At 40.0% G+C, this 18985-nt stretch overlaps 2 protein-coding genes across 5 annotated transcripts in view; one reads left to right on the forward strand and one right to left on the reverse strand.

Moving 5' to 3' along the window:
- Positions 1 to 18985, reverse strand: part of LOC307042245 (uncharacterized protein) — a 492007-nt gene that overhangs the window by 9070 nt on the left and 463952 nt on the right. The gene's annotated exons all lie outside the window — the stretch shown is intronic.
- LOC307045184 (zinc finger protein 862-like) lies at positions 1643 to 5706 on the forward strand. 4 transcript variants are annotated; one of them, XM_079690716.1, is made up of 8 exons: positions 1643 to 1959; positions 2730 to 2813; positions 2894 to 3064; positions 3155 to 3330; positions 3408 to 3583; positions 3683 to 3852; positions 3963 to 4201; positions 4289 to 4543. In XM_079690716.1, the coding sequence occupies exons 2-8, from the start codon at positions 2774 to 2776 to the stop codon at positions 4418 to 4420; spliced, it is 1104 nt and encodes a 367-aa protein (XP_079546842.1). In that variant the 5' UTR covers positions 1643 to 1959; positions 2730 to 2773; the 3' UTR covers positions 4421 to 4543. The 4 variants fall into 4 exon arrangements, with proteins under 4 accessions (XP_079546842.1, XP_079546840.1, XP_079546841.1 ...); XM_079690714.1 differs by having other exon boundaries at positions 1647 to 1959; positions 2894 to 3330; XM_079690717.1 differs by lacking the exons at positions 1643 to 1959; positions 2730 to 2813; positions 2894 to 3064; ... (1 more) ...; positions 3408 to 3583; positions 3963 to 4201 and adding exons at positions 4628 to 4837; positions 4914 to 5144; positions 5261 to 5413; positions 5481 to 5706 and having other exon boundaries at positions 3723 to 3852; positions 4289 to 4544.

Here is an 18985-nt window from a genome sequence, read left to right on the forward strand (position 1 = left end):
GAACGCCATCAGTGTGGGAACTCGAGAGAGAGCTAGTTAAGTGGTGAAGCTCTAGCAAAAAATCTTTGATTGCTGTGCTTGGTACATGGGTTAAATGTTCCAACTTTAACAAAGCTGCTGCAAAAGTTTGTTCAATTACATTTGGAAGGTCATTCGGGGCATAAACACTGCAATCTGGTTGTGCATCAGAGTATGCCTCACCTATTTCATCATCTGAAGTATTTTGCGCAGATTCCAGAGAAACAAAGGTGGTTGATGTCACAATTTCTGGTTTAAAATCTGTAACTGAATAATAAGTATGTTTTCTGCTCCAGTGGGATTTAAATGTTCCGTAGATATTTGTTTGAAAGTTGCAATCTAAAAACATGCTAGTTACAACCTCATTTTTGTTAAGGTGTGCATTAATGTGAGCCCAGTAATACCTTTCCGAGACAAGATCCTTACAAGGACATAACTGGCACCTAAATATACAGCTCTTGGATTGATGACTGGTTTTAGTCACATGAAATCTATTCAATTGAATTAAAAGCGCATTCCACGTTCTAAAAGTGCAGGGGCAGCTTACATATACACAAGGAAAACGATTATTATTCCCATAATATCTATGTTTCACTCGATAATGTTTTAATATTTGGGACCTACTTGGTAAAACTGAGGGGCAGGCCTTACAACGCCACATTCACAGCAACATTCTGGCAAACTTGCAGCACCATTCACTGCAAAAGACAAATGGAAACAAAGAAGGATTAATGTCTAATGAGAAAATTCTGACAAAAATGTAAGACAAGCTGTCAAAATGAAATAACAGACATCAATCAATAATAAAATGGGGAAGGTCTAAGTAACAGTAGTGACACAACTGTTTATAAAAAGCATTTCAAAAAGTGTGACACATCAAACAATGGCCAATCACACCGAGTGGGACAGGGTTAAACCAAAATACAATTGTATTCTCACCACATCAATTTGAGCCCACAGTAAAAGCGGCGACTCCAGGTTGGCAAATGGTGTAGATTTCTTTGCCGGTTACTATTATGTTCATGTTACTGTTGAAATCTCTCCCCACTTTTGGCCTCACCCCCTAAGTAAAATGACTTCCCGCGGCTATGACTCTACAGGTCAACAGATTATGTTTTTTTGAGGGATGATGCCAATCTTTTTTATAGCAGATCAACAAATAGCCAATATACATGTCTGCATCTGAAAATGTAAATGACACCCTTGCTCTCTTCAATGTACATGTATATATACGGCTGGGTACCTACCAAAATAACCTGGTACCAAGTAGTATCGACTTCTCAAGTCAAAGGATACCTATCCTTATCATAATAATCACTGCTACATGGGGCACTGGGAAAGTCAGATGATGTCAGTCTGCATAATAATTAACCATGTGCGACATAATAATTAGCCATGTGCTTCTGGTAACTAGAGCATATAGCCTGTCTGTATCACCTAGAATGACGCACAAACATATATGCCCTAAAGCTGATGCACCGGCCTGCTAACCATGCTAAGCCGTTAGCCCCTAAGTAGCCGTTAGCCCCTAAGTAGCCGTTAGCGCCTAAGTAGCCGTTAGCCCCGTTAGCACCCCAATCAGGTTTTAAGGGTAGCCTACTCAGTGTTTCCCACACAATGTTAATACTTGGGCGGGCCGCCCAGGTATATTAAGGCCCGCCCAAGTATATTTCGGACCTTTTTTTATTTTTTGTATCCGTCCGCGAGCGACGCCATCTGCGAGTGATTAACTAATGGACAATGAGCCCTTGCTCTACGTCTCCTGTGCCTGTTCGCTCTGCGGTTGATTAACTAGGGGACAATAATCCCCCCCTGTTCGCTCTGCGATCGATTAACTAGTGTATGATCCCTCGCTCGACACCTCCTGTTCGTGCTGCCATCGCGTGGAGGGAAACGAGAAACGGAGAAGACGACGTTAATTTAGAAGACGCGGACACTAAGGTAAAGTAACTATTTTCTCCTTATTGTGTTGTTGTTTTCTGACTTTGGTAGGAGATTCGAATTATTTGAAGTTAGTGGCAACTAAGAGTGTATTTAACGTAACCAGGCCTACTTTGCTGCGTGCAAGTTACGTGTGCTAAATTAAATATAAAAAAGATTATAATTCGTTTTCTCTTCTGGCTATGCCAGTTAGAAGGACACAGATTAACTTTAGCTAAGGTTAGACTGTTAATTTCCCCTGCATTACTCCTCAGATATGAGTATTCAAAAATATTTTAAGAGAATACGGCGTGAGGATGAGGAGGAGAGACGAGGAGAGGAGGAGAGACCACAGGTAACTTAGCCAATGTTAGCATTTTGCTTGCAATGGCAATAATAAATGCATAAGTCTCAATAATGATATATGTCGGTTCATTTGACCTGAAATTATACAATTTCAGTCAACAGTGAGTTGCAATGCAGAGACCAAACTAGATTCAAGCTTGTTTTCAATTCTAGCCGGTGGTCAGTGAAGATGCTGGCACAACTAGTCAGAGTACTGAGGGAGAGGCAGCAGGTCCCAGTGTGGTAGAAGCAGCAGCAGGTCTCAGTGTAGAAGCAGGTGCAGGTCCCAGTGTGATACAAGCAGCAGCAGGTCCCAGTGTGGTACAAGCAGATGCAGGTGAACAAGCAGCACAGTTCCAAGCATCCCAGACACATACACAGACATAGTATAATAGCAAGGAGAACTCTACCATTTAAATGCAGTAATAACAATGCATTATTTTCAGATTCCAAGCATCGCCACTCAGGATGGAACCCTGATTGGCTTAAAATGCCACAGTTCAAGAATTGGCTCTACCTCACCCAGCATGGTATGAATGGCATTTGCAAGTTCATATTTGTAATAAAACTTATTTTTTGTAAGAATTAACACGTTTTTCTTTTTAAAAAGGAATGTTTTGCCGAATCTGCAGGCAACACAAGCCTCCAATAAAGAAAGGCCCCTTAAAACGGGCTTTCATAGAAGTTGGGATTCTTGTTTTCCGCAAGGATTATATCGAGCGCCACATCTCCTCAGAGCCTCATCAATATAGTGTTAAGCATCAGGTCTCACTTGCATCAGGTATATCATTTTTTTATGTAAAGCTAATTTCTGCAACCTATCAACCATGTTTGGCTCATATAATGAATTATGTCTTTGCCCTTGGTCTAGGCTACTCAGTGATGCAGGCTTTTGAGCCCACAGTTATTATGGAGCATGAGGCCATCATAGGTGGATTCAAATGTCTTTACTGGCTAGTAAAGAACGAGATTGCTCACCACACCAACTACCCTAAGCTCTTAAGTTTAGCTCAGCTTTTGGGTTGTGATTACTTTGAAAAGCTGAAGGTAAACCTAGTACAAAATGATGCTTGTGAAACTAAGAACTTTAACCAGCTAAATGTTAAATGATCTCTTTTTCTCAGGTGGATCAAAGAAACAATTATCAATCACACAGAATAGTGGATGAAATGCTGGAGATCCTTGCAGAGATAGTAGAGTCGCCTATTTTGGAAGAGATAAGGTCATCTCAAGCAATCAGCCTAGAGGTTGATGAAACCACAGATGTATCTGTAAACCGCCAGCTGGATTTACATGTTAGGTGGGGTACTTTTTAAAGGAATGATGTGCATTTAAATAAAGGCCTAGTTAAACTTAATATTTATTAATATGTGTGAAAACCTATACATTTTTATTTTAGACACCTGGATAAAGAGGGTTATGTTTTCAACCACTTCCTTGACCTGGTAACTCTGGAAGATGGGAAAGCTGACAGCGTTGTTGCTGCCATCAAGAGTGTACTACAGAAGAAGGATCTCCCGGTAGACAGGCTCTACGGACTCGGGACAGACGGTGCAGCAGTGATGACGGGTATGGAGTTTATTGTTAAATCTAATGGATTGTGTGAAATGTGTATTGTCAGCTGTTATTAAAGGAAACAAAATGACGCCCTCAACACTGCATTTAATTCTTAAACTTAGGCCGTCTGAATGGAGTGGCAAAGCAGCTCACAGACAGTTTTCCAAAGCTGGTTTCTGTAGCGTGTGCTGCTCACAGACTAGCACTGGCATGCAAAGATGCCTCAAATGCTGTCAGGTATATGGCAAACTTCAGGAACCACCTGCAGGAACTGCACCTATTCTTCAGAAATAGTGCAAATAGGTCAGCCACACTGAGTGCTGCCGCTACCACTCTTGGTCTGAACGACTTGAAAGTCAAGGTGTGTTTTCACCTATTTTCATAATACTATTGTGGTGTCATATTATTTACATATATTTTACTTACCAGTGTTTCTACTTGTTGTTAGGAGGTGAAAGATACAAGGTGGCTATCGCAGCACCTAGCCGTTCAAAACCTCCAGAGGAACCTTCCAGCTGTGCTGGCTGCTCTGGCGGAAGAAGCGAGCACAAGGAAGTGCCCAGTGGCCAAAGGTCTATAATGTCTGTGCCACATACCGCTTTGTGGCTGCCCTCTACCTTCAGGCAGATGTGCTGCCCCACATTGCAATGCTGTCCAAGGTGTTTCAGAGAGCTGATGTGAACTTTCTCCACATAAAGGAGCAGGTAGATTACAAAGAAATGCATTTGATGCTCCCAGTTATTTGCATTATCCATCCTATTATATTGTTGTCTTTTTCCACATTTAGGTGCCAGTCACACTTGTTACTCTGAGGAGAATTCTGGAGGCAGGCGAGACCCCACTCCCCGGAACGTTCCTTGCTCGCCTACACCAAGACTTGGACAACCCAGGTGGACTTGGGGCGTTTAGCATTGCCGGAGAGGAGGAGAGGATCAGGAGGGGACACGGAATTCTGGAGCGCCCCCGGGAAGATATGTGGGCCAGATTTGTCAGAGATGTAAATACATCCCTTCTTACTTTTACATTCCAATATTTATTTTCCTTGAACTGAAAAATGTATAATATCATTCCAGGTCCTCAAACCTTACATCTGCAGCCTGGAGAGCAACATCGAGAGCAGGTTCCAGCATATTGAAGTGCTGGGGGCCTTCAGTGTCCTGGGTCCAAAGGCAGTTACCTCAAATGATGTAACCAACATTTCAATGTTGCAGACCCTTGCCAACAAATTCATCCCAGGGCAGGATGCCACAGTTATCCAAGAGTGGACCTCCTACAAGCAGCATGTTCTTGAAGGAACATTTAAGGTTTGTAAATACTTAAATTAATATGAACTTGACGGTTAGAATTGCTTGTTTTGACATCTGTAAATGTTTCAATTATACTGTATACTCATTTGCCCTGCCTTGGCTAATCTCTGAAGGACAAGACACAAGCTGAGATCATGCAGCTCCTGGCCAGTGAGAAGGACGAATGGGCAGAAATATACCCAAACCTCAGCCTTCTCTCTTCAGTGGGGTTGGTCATCCCTGTCTCCAGTGTAAACTGCGAGAGGGATTTTTCTACGATGAACAGGGTAAGTGTCATTCCCTGTTGCATGTCATTCTGTATAGTTCATATAAAACAAACTGTCTGTTTTACAGGTGAAAACTGACATGAGAAACCGACTGAAAGGGGAGCACCTGGCTGCATGTATGCGGATAGCAGTCAGTGGACCAGCACCAGAGGCGTTCCCATACACACAGGCGTTGGAGCTGTTCTTCAACAAACCCAGACGGATTAAGTGCTCTGACAAACAGTGCCATCTTTGTACAAAATGAATATTGCCATACAGTAATGTAAAGTTAATGAATAAACATGTTGTTAAAACTTGTTGTTTGTCACATGTGTTGCACATCACAAAGCCCGCCCCGCGGTCCGCCCGCAGCCCCCCCCCTGGCACCTTCCCCCCCAAGTATATTTCAGATCTGTGGGAAACACTGCTACTGGTATCATAATTCTGATAAACGATACCCACACTTCTAATCCTGTTATTTACAGATAAAATACATACTCACCACAGAACTTGAGCCACAGCAGAGGCACTACGGTAGTCTGACGGCAATCCGCAGCAGCAATCTGCAGCAGCAACAACAGCATTGACATTAAAAAGCATGGCTGTTTTTCCCTTGCTAAAATTTAACATAACTTTGGAGTGTGGCTTGGTTAAAAAGAGAGCGCCCCAGCCTCTTAATTAAAAGACAGTAATGTAAACTCGTACTGCTCGTTGACCAAAGCTTTCGTTTGAAAGCTAACGTTAATCCTAATGCGACGTTAGCTAACAATGGCTAAACTAAGAGATAGCATTAATGTAACTACGAACCAACACACCTTGCGGCGGGCCCCACCCTGGCCCCACCCGACATTTTCACAGAGGAAACGTAGCACATGGTAATTCAACAGCACGAGAGCAAATAACTTCATGACAGTTCATTAACTTATGTTGGTGACTTTCAATGCATTATATTACATATGGTTACGCATTAACTAATATTCCAATGTATTCCAACCATCCATACTCACTGATCCAAGCTGGGTAATGGCGGGACAGAGCTGCCTTCCTTGCTGCTGTCTTCTTCCACAAAGAAATGCGTTGCGCGATTTCGCGGGGTATATTGCGGTGGAATCGATACATTTATTTGATTGACTCATTTTATCCCAACATGACCTAAACACGTTCATGTACTCTCTCCACATACAATGTAAATTCTACTCAATACTATTACATTTTGCTTCGGAACATGAGGCAATTGTATAACATTCACACAATAGGCTTGGATAAATCCAACAGATGGCCAGTCCCCCTTTTTTTCAGCTCTTCTTTTACCGTCCTTTCTTCTTAGAGGAAGTACAGAAACACGTAACTCTGGATTTGTTTTAATGTTTGAGGTGCAATAAACGACACAGCAGCTTTTTGGCATGTTAAAACTATTATGTTCTGCCTCGCTCATGAGAGTAACAGCTTGCGAAATTACAGCCTCGCCTACTGATTTCAAATGTGTGCTCTAAAATGATATATCATTATTATAAGTAAAACAATAAATGGCAAAGATATGTAGAAAATGAACGTATTTAAGAAACGTTCATAAGAAACGTAACGTGGGAGAAAATATGTTTCTCGAAGATATGTAGAAAATAAACGTATTTGAGATACGTTCATAACGAATGTAACGTCGGAGAAAATACGTTTCTTGCTAAACGTAATTGAGAATGCAGTTTAGTTCTGTGTGAGTACATACTTTTCATAGGGGGAAAGTAGAAGGTCAATGATAGAAATATAGAATATAAAAAATCAAGAAGATACTATAAGTAATCTCTACAATAAAACAATTTTCTTAAAATCTGTATTATTTTCCTTCTAATTTGTTATTCTTTTCTAAATAACACACTGTTATTTACTCACCAATAACACACAATTATCCTTGTTTTTATTTATTTGTTTAATTACATAATCTCTGGCTTTTTTGGCGTCCGTCAGGAACTGAATTTCAAAATAAAAATAACCGGAAACAGACGTAGGCCTGTAAGGGACATTTCGAGCATCATTGCGATTGTCAACATTTCTGAGTTTAGGATGACCGAAGACACTACACTACCCATAATCACCAGGTATCGTTTAGGACTACTGTCCCCATGATTAATCTTCAAGCTCTGGGATTGGATGTTGGAGTGGCAGTGCGCCAAGGTTACGCCGAGCGTCAAACAGCTGATTGAAATGGAACGAAACCACACCAGACTATCCAAAACTGGAATCGAACTACCCCCCCAGAACTACACATGCTGGCTATTGTGTTTCGCAAAATGTTCTATGGGACGTCTCTACTTAATGTTTTCGTTTTTCCCACAATTAGAAGTTGCCAGTATTAAACACATTGGTGTTATCAAATGTAAAACATATAATTAATAAATGGGTGAAAATCGCTTGTGTCCATAATGCGCAGCATTAATATATACCCACATGACAGCTCATTGTTACTTTGTAATTCTACTCCACTACAATTCAGAGGTTAACCTGGTATTTTTACTCCACTACATTTATTTGAGTTACTTTGCAGATTCTGATTAATAATGTGAAATATAAACAACCCTTAAATCAGACTTTATTTACACCTGAGTAAAATTCAGGGAAGGTGATTGTCAAGTGCCAACAATCAAGAGAGATATTTGATAGTTGGTGCTTGAGAAGACTAAACATTTATCTGCAATTGACATGAATGGAAACGAGTAATAAAGTATATTCATTACTCCTTATTATCTACTAATAGTTAATTAAAGACTGTATATTATGGCTATTTTGCACATCCCTTTCAAGATTTCAAGATTTTCTAAGGTTTATTGACATATCATATACACAACTATGGTGTAGTTATGCAATGAATGAAAACCTTAGGTCGAAGGTTCCTCAACAGTGCATTACAAGACATCTATCAATATGTGTGTATACCTCCACCATTAAACTGTCATATTCTGCACATTTCTTATACTATCTACATACATAATATTATAATTAATGTGTATAATATCAGTTAAAATAAGAGCTTCAGCATAGTTAACATTGCAGGAAAGCAATATATTAGACGTTAAGTACTTTGTCAGGCTTAATATTTATCTTTTGATACCCCCAAAGTGTTTTTCTTATCTAAAAGAAGACCTTCATCTAAAGTATTATTTAATGTTTCAATAAAGGTTCATTCGTTTTTCTGTTTTGCACATCCTCATATTAATATCTTTGTACATCCTGCACTAAACCGTTTTATTGTTGAGATCACTTATAGTATCTTCTTGATTTTTTATATTCTATATTTCTATCATTGACCTTCTACTTTCCCCCTCTGAAAGTATGTAGGCCTACTCTTAATATTTTTTTCATCAAATATAACACATAAAAACAATAATTCAATAATGTGCTTTAACCACTAGGCGGTGCACACAAGGTACACACAGCCATAATAACTTTGTATTATTACAGGGTTCCTGCAGGTTTCGCCAACTCAAATTTAAGACTTTTTAAGACCTTTTTAAGACCACTTTGAATAGAATTTAAGACCTATTTCACGGCAAGAAAGTATGAAGGAAAATTGCTATGAAAGAAGAAATATCTCCCATAATTACTTACAAAGTAAATTAATTCATGTTCAACATAAGAACATAACAGTACACAGAACTGTTTTAGCGTGTTAGACAAAAAGTGTATATGTGTGTGTCTCTGTGTTCGGGCTGTGCAATTAATCGTATTTTAATCGCAATTACGATTTTGGCCTGCCACAAATACGAAAACAACATAATCGAAAAACGATAATTTAACTTTGCTAGGTTGTGACAGTGCACTGCAACATATTTGATCTAATTAATTTTAGTCTAATTTATTTTTATTTATCATATTTATATATGTTTAGTAGCTTGTGGAAGTGCGCTCCAAAATATTTATTGATGTTGTTTATTGGTATTTATTATTTTGATATTATCATTTATTTAATTTATTTTTGTATAGGTTTTTCCGTTGAATTATACGTTCAGGGTAACCAACAGTTAAAAAGATACTGTTCAAATTATTATTTATTTTAAAGTTCAATAAATGGATGTTTTCAAAGTCAATGAATAATCGTATTTAATAATCGTGATATCAATTATTGAACAAAATAATCGTGATTTCTAACATGATTTTTGCCATAATCGAGCAGCCCTAGTGTGTGTGTGTGTGTGTGTGTGTGTGTGTGTGTGTGTGTGTGTGTGTGTGTGACAAGAGCTATATTCAGAGCTCTGCTGCCGTGGTTAAAATCTTTCATCGTTACTGTTGTATGATTGGTATTTAACTACGGTATTTAGCGTCGCCATATAGGTCCACAGCACCTCCGCTTTTAGGGTTGAGGTTGCCCGGAGGTCCCCCGGTGTTGTTGCGGGAGTTGCTGCACTAGATAACGCTGCACTAGCTAATGCTACATTAGCAAAACAAACGCTAATTTATTTTGCAAAAGGTGCAGCGGGCTTCAAACACGTTCCCCTCCACTGGTTTCGACTAAGCACTAAATTCGATGTTTTCCAACCAAATACGGTTGAACTTACCCTTCCCCATATTTATTTGCAAGTAGATTCGAAGATACCTGAATTTCTGACTGCCGCTAGCTGAAGCTTGGCTGCTAGGTTACTAGCTGGGTGTTCTCCGATAAGGGGCCGGGGGAAACAAAGTTAGTGATTACTGGTTCCACGTTGATTTATTTCAATACAAATTGTTGGGGGGAACTGAAAGGCCATTACCATACTGGTTACTTTGCAGCCCGGACATTTCCCCCAAAACACATTGAGACGCGATTGCAACACAGAGGTACCTTTCAAATCCGATCTTTTTTAAGACCTTCTAAATCATATTTAAGACCTTTCTTATTTTTTTGGTCATATTTAAGACCTTTTTAAGGCCTTAAATTCATATTATCAAATTTAAGACTTTTTAAGACCCCGCGGGAACCCTGTATTAGTGTAGGACACTTATGTATATACAACATCTGAAGATGTGTAGTTTTATTCATGTTTTCACATCATTTTACAGCATATTGCTATATTATTTCAGACTCAGTATTTATATTCTTATATTCAAAGAAAAACAGTAATATCTTTAAAAACGACAAGTCCTTTTATATCAGCTGTGCACCGTTATGGTGTAAATATAACCTATCTACGAATTAGATCAAATGTAAAAGTCAGCCGAAGTAAAGTGGGGCAAAAAAGTATTTAGTCAGCCACCAATTGTGCAAGTTCTCCCACTTAAAAAGGTGAGAGAGGCCTGTAATTTTCATCCTAGGTATACCTCAACTATGAGAGACAAAATGAGAAGAAAAAATCCAGAAAATCACATAGTCTGATTTTTAAAGAATTTATTTGCAAATTATGGTGGAAAATAATAATTTGGTCAATAACAAAAGTTAATCTCAATACTTTGTTATATACGCTTTGTTGGCAATGACAGAGGTCAAACGTTTTCTGTAAGTCTTTTTCACACACTGTTGCTGGTATTTTGGCCCATTCCTCCATGCAGATCTCCTCTAGAGCAGTGATGTTTTCGGGCTGTCGCTGGGCAACACAGACTTTCAACTCCCTCCAAAGATTTTCTATGGGGTTGAGATCTGGAGACTGGCTAGGCCACTCCAGGACCTTGAAATGCTTCTTACGAAGCCACTCCTTCGTTGCCCGGCCGGTGTGTCTGGGATCATTGTCATGCTGAAAGACCCAGCCACGTTTCATATTCAATGCCCTTGCTGATGGAAGGAGGTTGTCACTCAAAATCTCACGATACATGGCCCCATTCATTCTTTCCTTTACACGGATCAGTCGTCCTGGTCCCTTTGCAGAAAAACAGACCCAAAGCATGATGTTTCCACCCCTATGTTTCACAGTAGGTATGGTGTTATTTGGATGCAACTCAGCATTCTTTCTCCTCCAAACACGTCTAGTTGAGTTTTTACAGAAAAGTTATATTTTGGTTTCATCTGACCATATGACATTCTCCCAATCCTCTTCTGGATCATCTAAATGCTCTCTAGCAAACTTCAGACGGGCCTGGACATGTACTGGCTTAAGCAGGGGGACACGTCTGGCACTGCAGGATTTGAGTCCCTGGCGGCGTAGTGTGTTACTGATGGTAGCCTTTGTTACTTTGGTCCCAGCTCTCTGCAGGTCATTGACTAGGTCCCCCCGTGTGGTTCTGGGATTTTTGCTCACTGTTCTTGTGATCATTTTGACCCCACGGGGTGAGATCTTGCGTGGAGACCCAGTTCGAGGGAGATTATCAGTAGTCTTGTATGTCTTCCATTTTCTAATAATTGCTCCCACAGTTGATTTCTTCACACCAAGCTGCTTACCTATTGTGATATATTTATTTTAATGTCACCTCATATATATTCGTGTGTGTTAAATTTGAAGGGACAAAGTACATTTTTCCTCTTTAAATATAGAAAGGTTTTTCATATATTCCTGAAACAATGTCCCATTTTTAGTAATAATAAATTAAAGCAATAGTATTTTTCTTCCACTTTTATGTGTAATCAAAAGGGTGTTTTTTTTTTGGGCTATTTGTGAGCAGGCATAATTCAAATGACCTTTGACATCTGCTTTGCATTTCCCAGACATCGGGAGATGCCCTGAGTCTCTGGCTTCCCCTGTTAATTGCTAAAACCAATATTGATTAACCCAAAGGGAGATTTGCCTCAGATATAATGCAGTTAAAGTCCTGTTAATTAGTGGTTCTTGTCCAGCATGCATTAGTTAAGAAACGATAAGGATGTTGGTGTGTTGAAATGTGCGTTTCTTGCAAGACTCATAAAAAGGCCTTGGGAATTGGGTCCCACAGTTAATGAGACAATAGTCCTTCTGACTAATCAATGGATGTATTCATGATTATTGTGAGCTGACTTGAGGTGAAAGGAAGTTCAGAGATGGCCTTAGGCTATGAAAACAGTGAACCTTAGTTAGTTAGCTAATCCTATGGATGTCATGGGACCGGGACGTTTAAAACATATGAATTGTGGCTTTCATAGAGAAAAACATGTGACTGTTGTGTGATAAGCTACATGATAAGATACGTGTTCATTTATGTTAAAGAGTCCTCTGTCTGTATAATTATACTACTCCAAATCATTGATTGGGGGATCTGCCTAAGGGCAGAGAGGGGCAGAAACACACACACACACACACACACACACACACACACACACAAACACACACGCGCGCGCAGAAGCAACAGATGGAATCAACAAACTGCTGACTCACTGCCTGGGGTCCCGCCCAGAAGTGAAACCGACCAATGGAACACTGCCAACTCACTGGCTAGCTCGCTCAGAAGTGAACTCGTCAATAACAAATAGCTAGGGAGGAGCAAGCGATACAACTCCTCCCCACCTGTGTATAAATGTTGTGATCATTTTGAAGATCGGCGCTCTTGTTTCTGACTGGCCGTTCCTGAGACGTGTCTCACGCGGTGGTAGAACTTGGGCCCGGAGCATTCTGCATTTTTAAGCTGCTGTTGCAGAGAGCTTCGTGATTAGGTGATTGGGTGATGTATTGTATGTTTTACCATTAAAACAGATTATTGTTTAACCCTTATCCTGGTTGCTTTGAGTTTTTCCTTCTTTTGAGAACGCGCTCATATAGGAACGGCGCGGAGCAGAGGTTCTGCCCCAACACTATTGCAGATTCAGTCTTCCCAGCCTGGTGCAGGTCTACAATTTTGTTTCTGGTGTCCTTTGACAGGTCTTTGGTCTTGGCCATAGTGGAGTTTGGAGTGTGACTGTTTGAGGTTGTGGACAGGTGTCTTTTATACTGATAACAAGTTCAAACAGGTGCCATTAATACAGTTAACAAGTGGAAAACAGAGGAGGCTCTTAAAGAAGAAGTTACAGGTCTGCGACAGCCAGAAATCTTGTTTGTTTGTAGGTGACCAAATACTTATTTTCCACCATAATTTGCAAATAAATTCTTTAAAAATCAGACAATGTGATTTTCTGGAATTTATTTTCTCATTTTGTCTCTCATAGTTGAGGTATACCTAGGATGAAAATTACAGGCCTCTCTCATCTTTTTAAGTGGGAGAACTTGCACAATTGGTGGCTGACTAAATACTTTGTTGCCCCATTTAGTATTGATACTGCAAGGAGACGTATTGTGTGAAGAGAAATTGAAGATATTGTTTAATTGTTGATATATTTCTGATCAAGTATTCAGTTTCGGCGGCATTTCTTCCAGTTTTTCCAAAGGTCTTCTCATCAGGGCTCTATAAATAAAGAATTACGGCAGATCTGTATTATGTAATGCAGCCGAACCGTGCATTAAAATGCCGTTATGTGCTGACTTTCAAAGAAAAAAGCAAGAAGACTCGGAATTAATTATTATTTTTAAATGTTTTTCCGATTTCATATCATATAAACACCAAATCCCAACATGCATTGCGGCTAAAACATCCAATCAGTAAGCTTAAACCATAGCTGAGGATCTTGGGTAATCGCTCGAAATGCCTACGTCTGTTTCCGGTTATTTTTATTTTGAAATTCACTTCCTGACGGACGCCAAAAAAGCCAGAGATTATGGAATCAAACAAATAAATAAAAACAAGGATAATTGTGTGTTATTGGTCAGTAAATAACAGTGTGTTATTTAGAAAAGAATAACAAATTAGAAGGAAAAAAAGATTAAAAAAAATACAGATTTCAGTATTCTGAGGCTCTGAGCCCCATTTCTTTTCCTCACAGACGACAAAAAAAGTCCGACATTATACAATTTAAATTAAAACAATAATTGTGGCTTGATATTGCTGTGTGACACGAAAAAAAGGGAAAAATCGTGTTGGTGAACACGAATCAATAGATTAAATGTAGTGACTATAACACGAAATGCCATGAGACTGGGTTGTCACTTTATAGCATCCCTGTTTCTGTTGGGTTTTTTCATCTTCTTGCAGCGTTTTTTTTGCAGCGTTTTGTGTTTGCATTCAATTAATGCAACACTTTTCGCAAACTCTGCGCACGTTTTTTTATTTGGCACATTTACAATCGTTTTTGAGTCTTCCCACGTTTCTCTTAATATAAATGTTTTTGGCTGTTGTGACAGGTTTGCACCTGTCGGCCACCGTAGGATACTTATCACATAATATACTATTACGAGATGATTTCAATTTAATGTGGCAACAAAACAGCCATATGTTTTTTCAGAAGAATGTACTTTAGAGGTTTTTTAAACCTTTTGCCAGTTGCCCTGTTTATCTCATGTCTTATAAAAGCTTATTAAGGATTTATAAAATGTTCACAAGCTAATTAATGAATCAATTACAAACTATTCGTAAACCCTTTATAAGGGTAGTCTTATTGTATAGTGGTACCCAAACTTGTCTCATGGATTACATTAACCAGAGCACATAGGAACATTAGGGATCCCACTGGAGCTAAAACACATCCATTTAATGATAGTCTTCTGCGGCCGCTGCATGCCACTGCCTCAGGGTCATGTTCCAGTAGTAGTGCTTGTTTATTGCAATGACTGATAACTTTACCAACTTCTAAAAGCTATTTCCGCTGAAAAACTATGCAATCTTCACCTTTTCTGTATTTTTGAATTTCAATAAAGTAAAAACCTTCCTCCGTGCCACGTTTGTCTTCCTCGATGGCAAAGTGTGAAAGTAAAACATCAGATATATAACAAATGCCTGATAATGCACAACACATCCATCATGTGGTGCAGCAGGTTAAATATCTCTCTGATCAATTGCCTGGTGGAGATTGTAGGATTGGTGGAAACAAATGGGAGCTTTACTGTGCACTGTAAACTGAATTGATTCCTGCTTCTATAAATACAGGGGGCATTAACGCTTGTTACAACATCCAGAAGAGAAGCAACAGGTCTTTTGGCACCACAGTGCTAGATTTAGTGCCACATTTGTCGGATTGCCAACACATGAGAAAATAATCCAACAGAAACTCGACTAAAGCTCTCAGAGACTGTGGCACTGACAGATAGTGAAAGGACTGAAATGCTGATGGAAAAACATTTTTACCCTCTTCGGGCAAGATAAAAACAGAGGGATGATGGGTAAAATAGAGGCTATGGTATCGACATATACTTCTTTGTGTGAATAAAGAAAGTAAAAGTCTATTTCTTTCCTATTTTTAGGTTTTAACTTGGGTTTTAATTAGAACAGAGATTGTACAATACAGGGACATATACAATACCAATTAAAGTCCATTAATTGGACATGAAGCAGGCTACAATAACTCACTTTACAAGGCAGGAAAGGTGTTCCAAATGTCGGGGAAAGTGTCTTAAATAGGGACAGAGTGTACCCAGAGAACAGGCTACAGCACCTCACTTTATAAGGAAGAAATATTTGTTCAAATGTCGGGGAAAGTGTTGCAAATAGGGACAGAGTGTACTACCCTCAGATCTACTTCATATAGTAAACAAGTCTCTTCACTCAGGTGTTTTTCCACAGGCCCTGAAAACTGCAGTCATTAAACCACTCTTAAAAAAGCCTAATCTAGACCAGGGGTGGTCAACCCGCCAGTTTCATGCGGCTCTTCTATTCATATCGAATTTTATATGTGTGAGGTTGGGGGAGAAACACGGACTCCTGACAGTTAAACCTGATATTTAGTAGGTCTGTTAAGTATTGAATGCTGATAATTCTGACGTAATTTGGCCGGTCAAAGTTGTTTGGGCTCTGATAAAATCGCTCCGTTACTTTCGTCCCGGCTCTCCCTACGTGTGTATGTGTGGTGTCAGTATGAGAGGATGACAGCGCCGTCTAATTTTGATCAGGAGCCCGACGCGAAGCCGTGGGATCTAGATCTGCATATAGATCCCCTACTTACAAAGTAACAATATGATTCCCAATATTAATTGAAATATTTTTATAGATTTAGAAAATGTTGTTATTGATTTAAAAAATAGTACGCTATTATTTATTTAAAATGACATGCATCCGCTAAGAGAAATAGTCCGTTGTTACTGTTTGAACTAACGTACAGGTGTAGCACTTAATTTCAGACTCCAGCTTACAGCTTCCTGCCTACGACCTGCCTAAGACCAGTATAGAGGAATGTTAAGCCCTCCCACTATTTTCCAAGAGGGCGTTGCCAGATTTTCAATTTCAGGTTTTAACCAGGAGATGGAACTTCATTCACAAATAGAGAAAGACAAGTTTCATGAACTTTCAGTTGTGTTTTGAAGAGCATTTGAACACATCAATATTTTACATCAACTAAAGTATATCTAATCTTGTAATTCAATAATATATAGTCTTTATATATTAAATAATCATAATAATAATGTAAATGTTTACATTACACTTCTTTATTTGTTATGCTCATACTTTTACCCTTACAATCGTTTGCTTTAATATGCAGTATATTTGTTGTATATTTTTGCGTTTGCTTCCTCCTGCTCCCTTTCGGACACATACTGTATGATTTATTATTATTATTAATATGAAGATATTATTAAGATAAGATAAGATGTTACTTTATTGATTGAACATTTTAGTTTAGAATGTGCTGTCCCACGGTAGTTCAGAAGGCTCACAGGTCACATTCCGACCATTATTTAAAACAATAGGTGCTTTCACACCGTCTACAGTTTGATTTGTATAGAGGGAGCTCTGTGGCTGAATGGCCAGCGATTAGGTGCGGCGCATTTATCATAGGTCATCAGAGCTAACTGCCTGCCGTTAGATTTCAGTTAAAAAACAGATCTGATTTTAAGACTATTTCTGCGCTCATAAAGAATGATAAGAATAAGAATAATGCGTATTGAACTGGTTTCATTAATTAGTGAGTTTATTTAACACTAGAACCGCCAATCGGGTCAATTTGTGTGATGTGTGTTGTGTGTAGGCAATGTAACTTTTTTTCAATAAAATATTAAAGTCTCCCAGTCCGTGACTTTTCCCGAAAGTGTGTTATGTAGCACCCTATGTTGTTAAAAATTGCATTCTAATCGCGGAATTTGACGGTTTTAGGTAGGCCTATACAAAAACCTCTGGTGGTTCTAGTGTTAAGGTAATTAGGTACAGTAGAAGCCCTTTTTTATCAATAACGAATTTAGCAGTTGAACATAAAAGTCAACTAACTGAGGGTCACTTGCAATGACAGTGTTGTGTCTACTGTAAGCTTGTCACTCAGAGTAACCTACAGTTGCCAACCAATTGCTCGAAAATGGAAAGAGTAGAAAGAGAGGGAAAAAGACCAAGCTGAACCGCAAGAAATACACAGAGGACCCTGCTTTTACAAGACAGCTCACTATGGAAGAGCTGGAAGGGGGAATCTCTATCCTCAAACCAGGAAAGGCAATTGGACTGGATAATATCGCAACGGAACAGATCAAGCACTTCGGTCACAAGGCAAAGACATTGCTCCTACAGCTCTACAATGAGTGCTTAACAACACACATGCTCCCTAACATCTGGAAGAAAGCCCACATTACAGCACTGCTGAAACCTGGGAAAGATCCATCCGCTCCCAAGAACTTCAGACCAATCTCACTTTTGAGCCACACCTACAAACTCTTTGAACGTCTGATCCTCAACAGAATTGGTGCCTTTGTTGACAAACACCTCATCCCTGAACAAGCAAGTTTCCGCCCTGGCAAGTCGACAACTAGCCAAGTACTCAACCTCACCCAGTACATCAAAGACGGATATGAGGAAGGGATGGTAACTGGTGCGGTGTTTGTCGACCTCTCAGCTGCCTATGACACAGTCAACCACAGACGTCTCCTCAGTAAGATCCTGGAGACCCCAAGAGACACCCGCCTGACAGAGCTGATTGAAAGCATGTTTGAAAATAGGCACTTCTTCGTTGAGCTAGGAGGAAAGAAAAGCAGGTGGCGAAGACTCAGGAAGGGCCTCCCACAGGGAAGTGTGCTTGCACCGCTTCTCTTTAACATCTACACCAACGACCAACCAAAAAGTGTGGACACCCGCCGCTTCATCTATGCAGACGATCTTGGCATAGGTGCACAAGCCACTGATTTCAAAACTGTGGAAGACAGACTCTCTAACGCTCTGGCAGAGCTAACACCTTATTATGAAGAGAACCACCTACGTGCAAACCCATCTAAGACACAGGTGTGTGCCTTCCACCTGAGAAACCATGAAGCCAAGCGCCAACTGAAGGTCAGCTGGTCAGGAACCTCCCTTGAACACTGTGAGCACCCAGTCTACCTAGGGGTAACCCTGGACAGATGCCTCTCTTTTAAGACCCACACTGAAAAGACCAAGTGCAAAGTGAGTGCGAGGAATAACATCATCCGCAAGCTCACCGGCACGACCTGGGGTGCAAACCCACAGACTCTGAAGTCAACCGCACTAGCCCTCTGCTACTCAGCTGCCGAGTATGCCTGCCCATTATGGGAACGAGCTGCCCATGCCAAGAAGCTGGATCCCGCCCTCAATGCTAGCGGCCGCATTATCACAGGCTGCCTGAAATCAACACCTACAGACCGTCTGTACATCCTGGCAGGCATAGCCCCACCAGAGATACGACGAAATGCAGCAAGCAAGAAAGAGCGCCAACAACAGTCTACTGACCAAAGACATCCTCTCTTTGGCCATGTGCCAGCCAAAAGCCGCCTTAAA

Source organism: Notothenia rossii, assembly GCF_949606895.1.
Source record: "Notothenia rossii genome assembly, chromosome: 6".
NCBI lineage: Eukaryota > Metazoa > Chordata > Actinopteri > Perciformes > Nototheniidae > Notothenia > Notothenia rossii.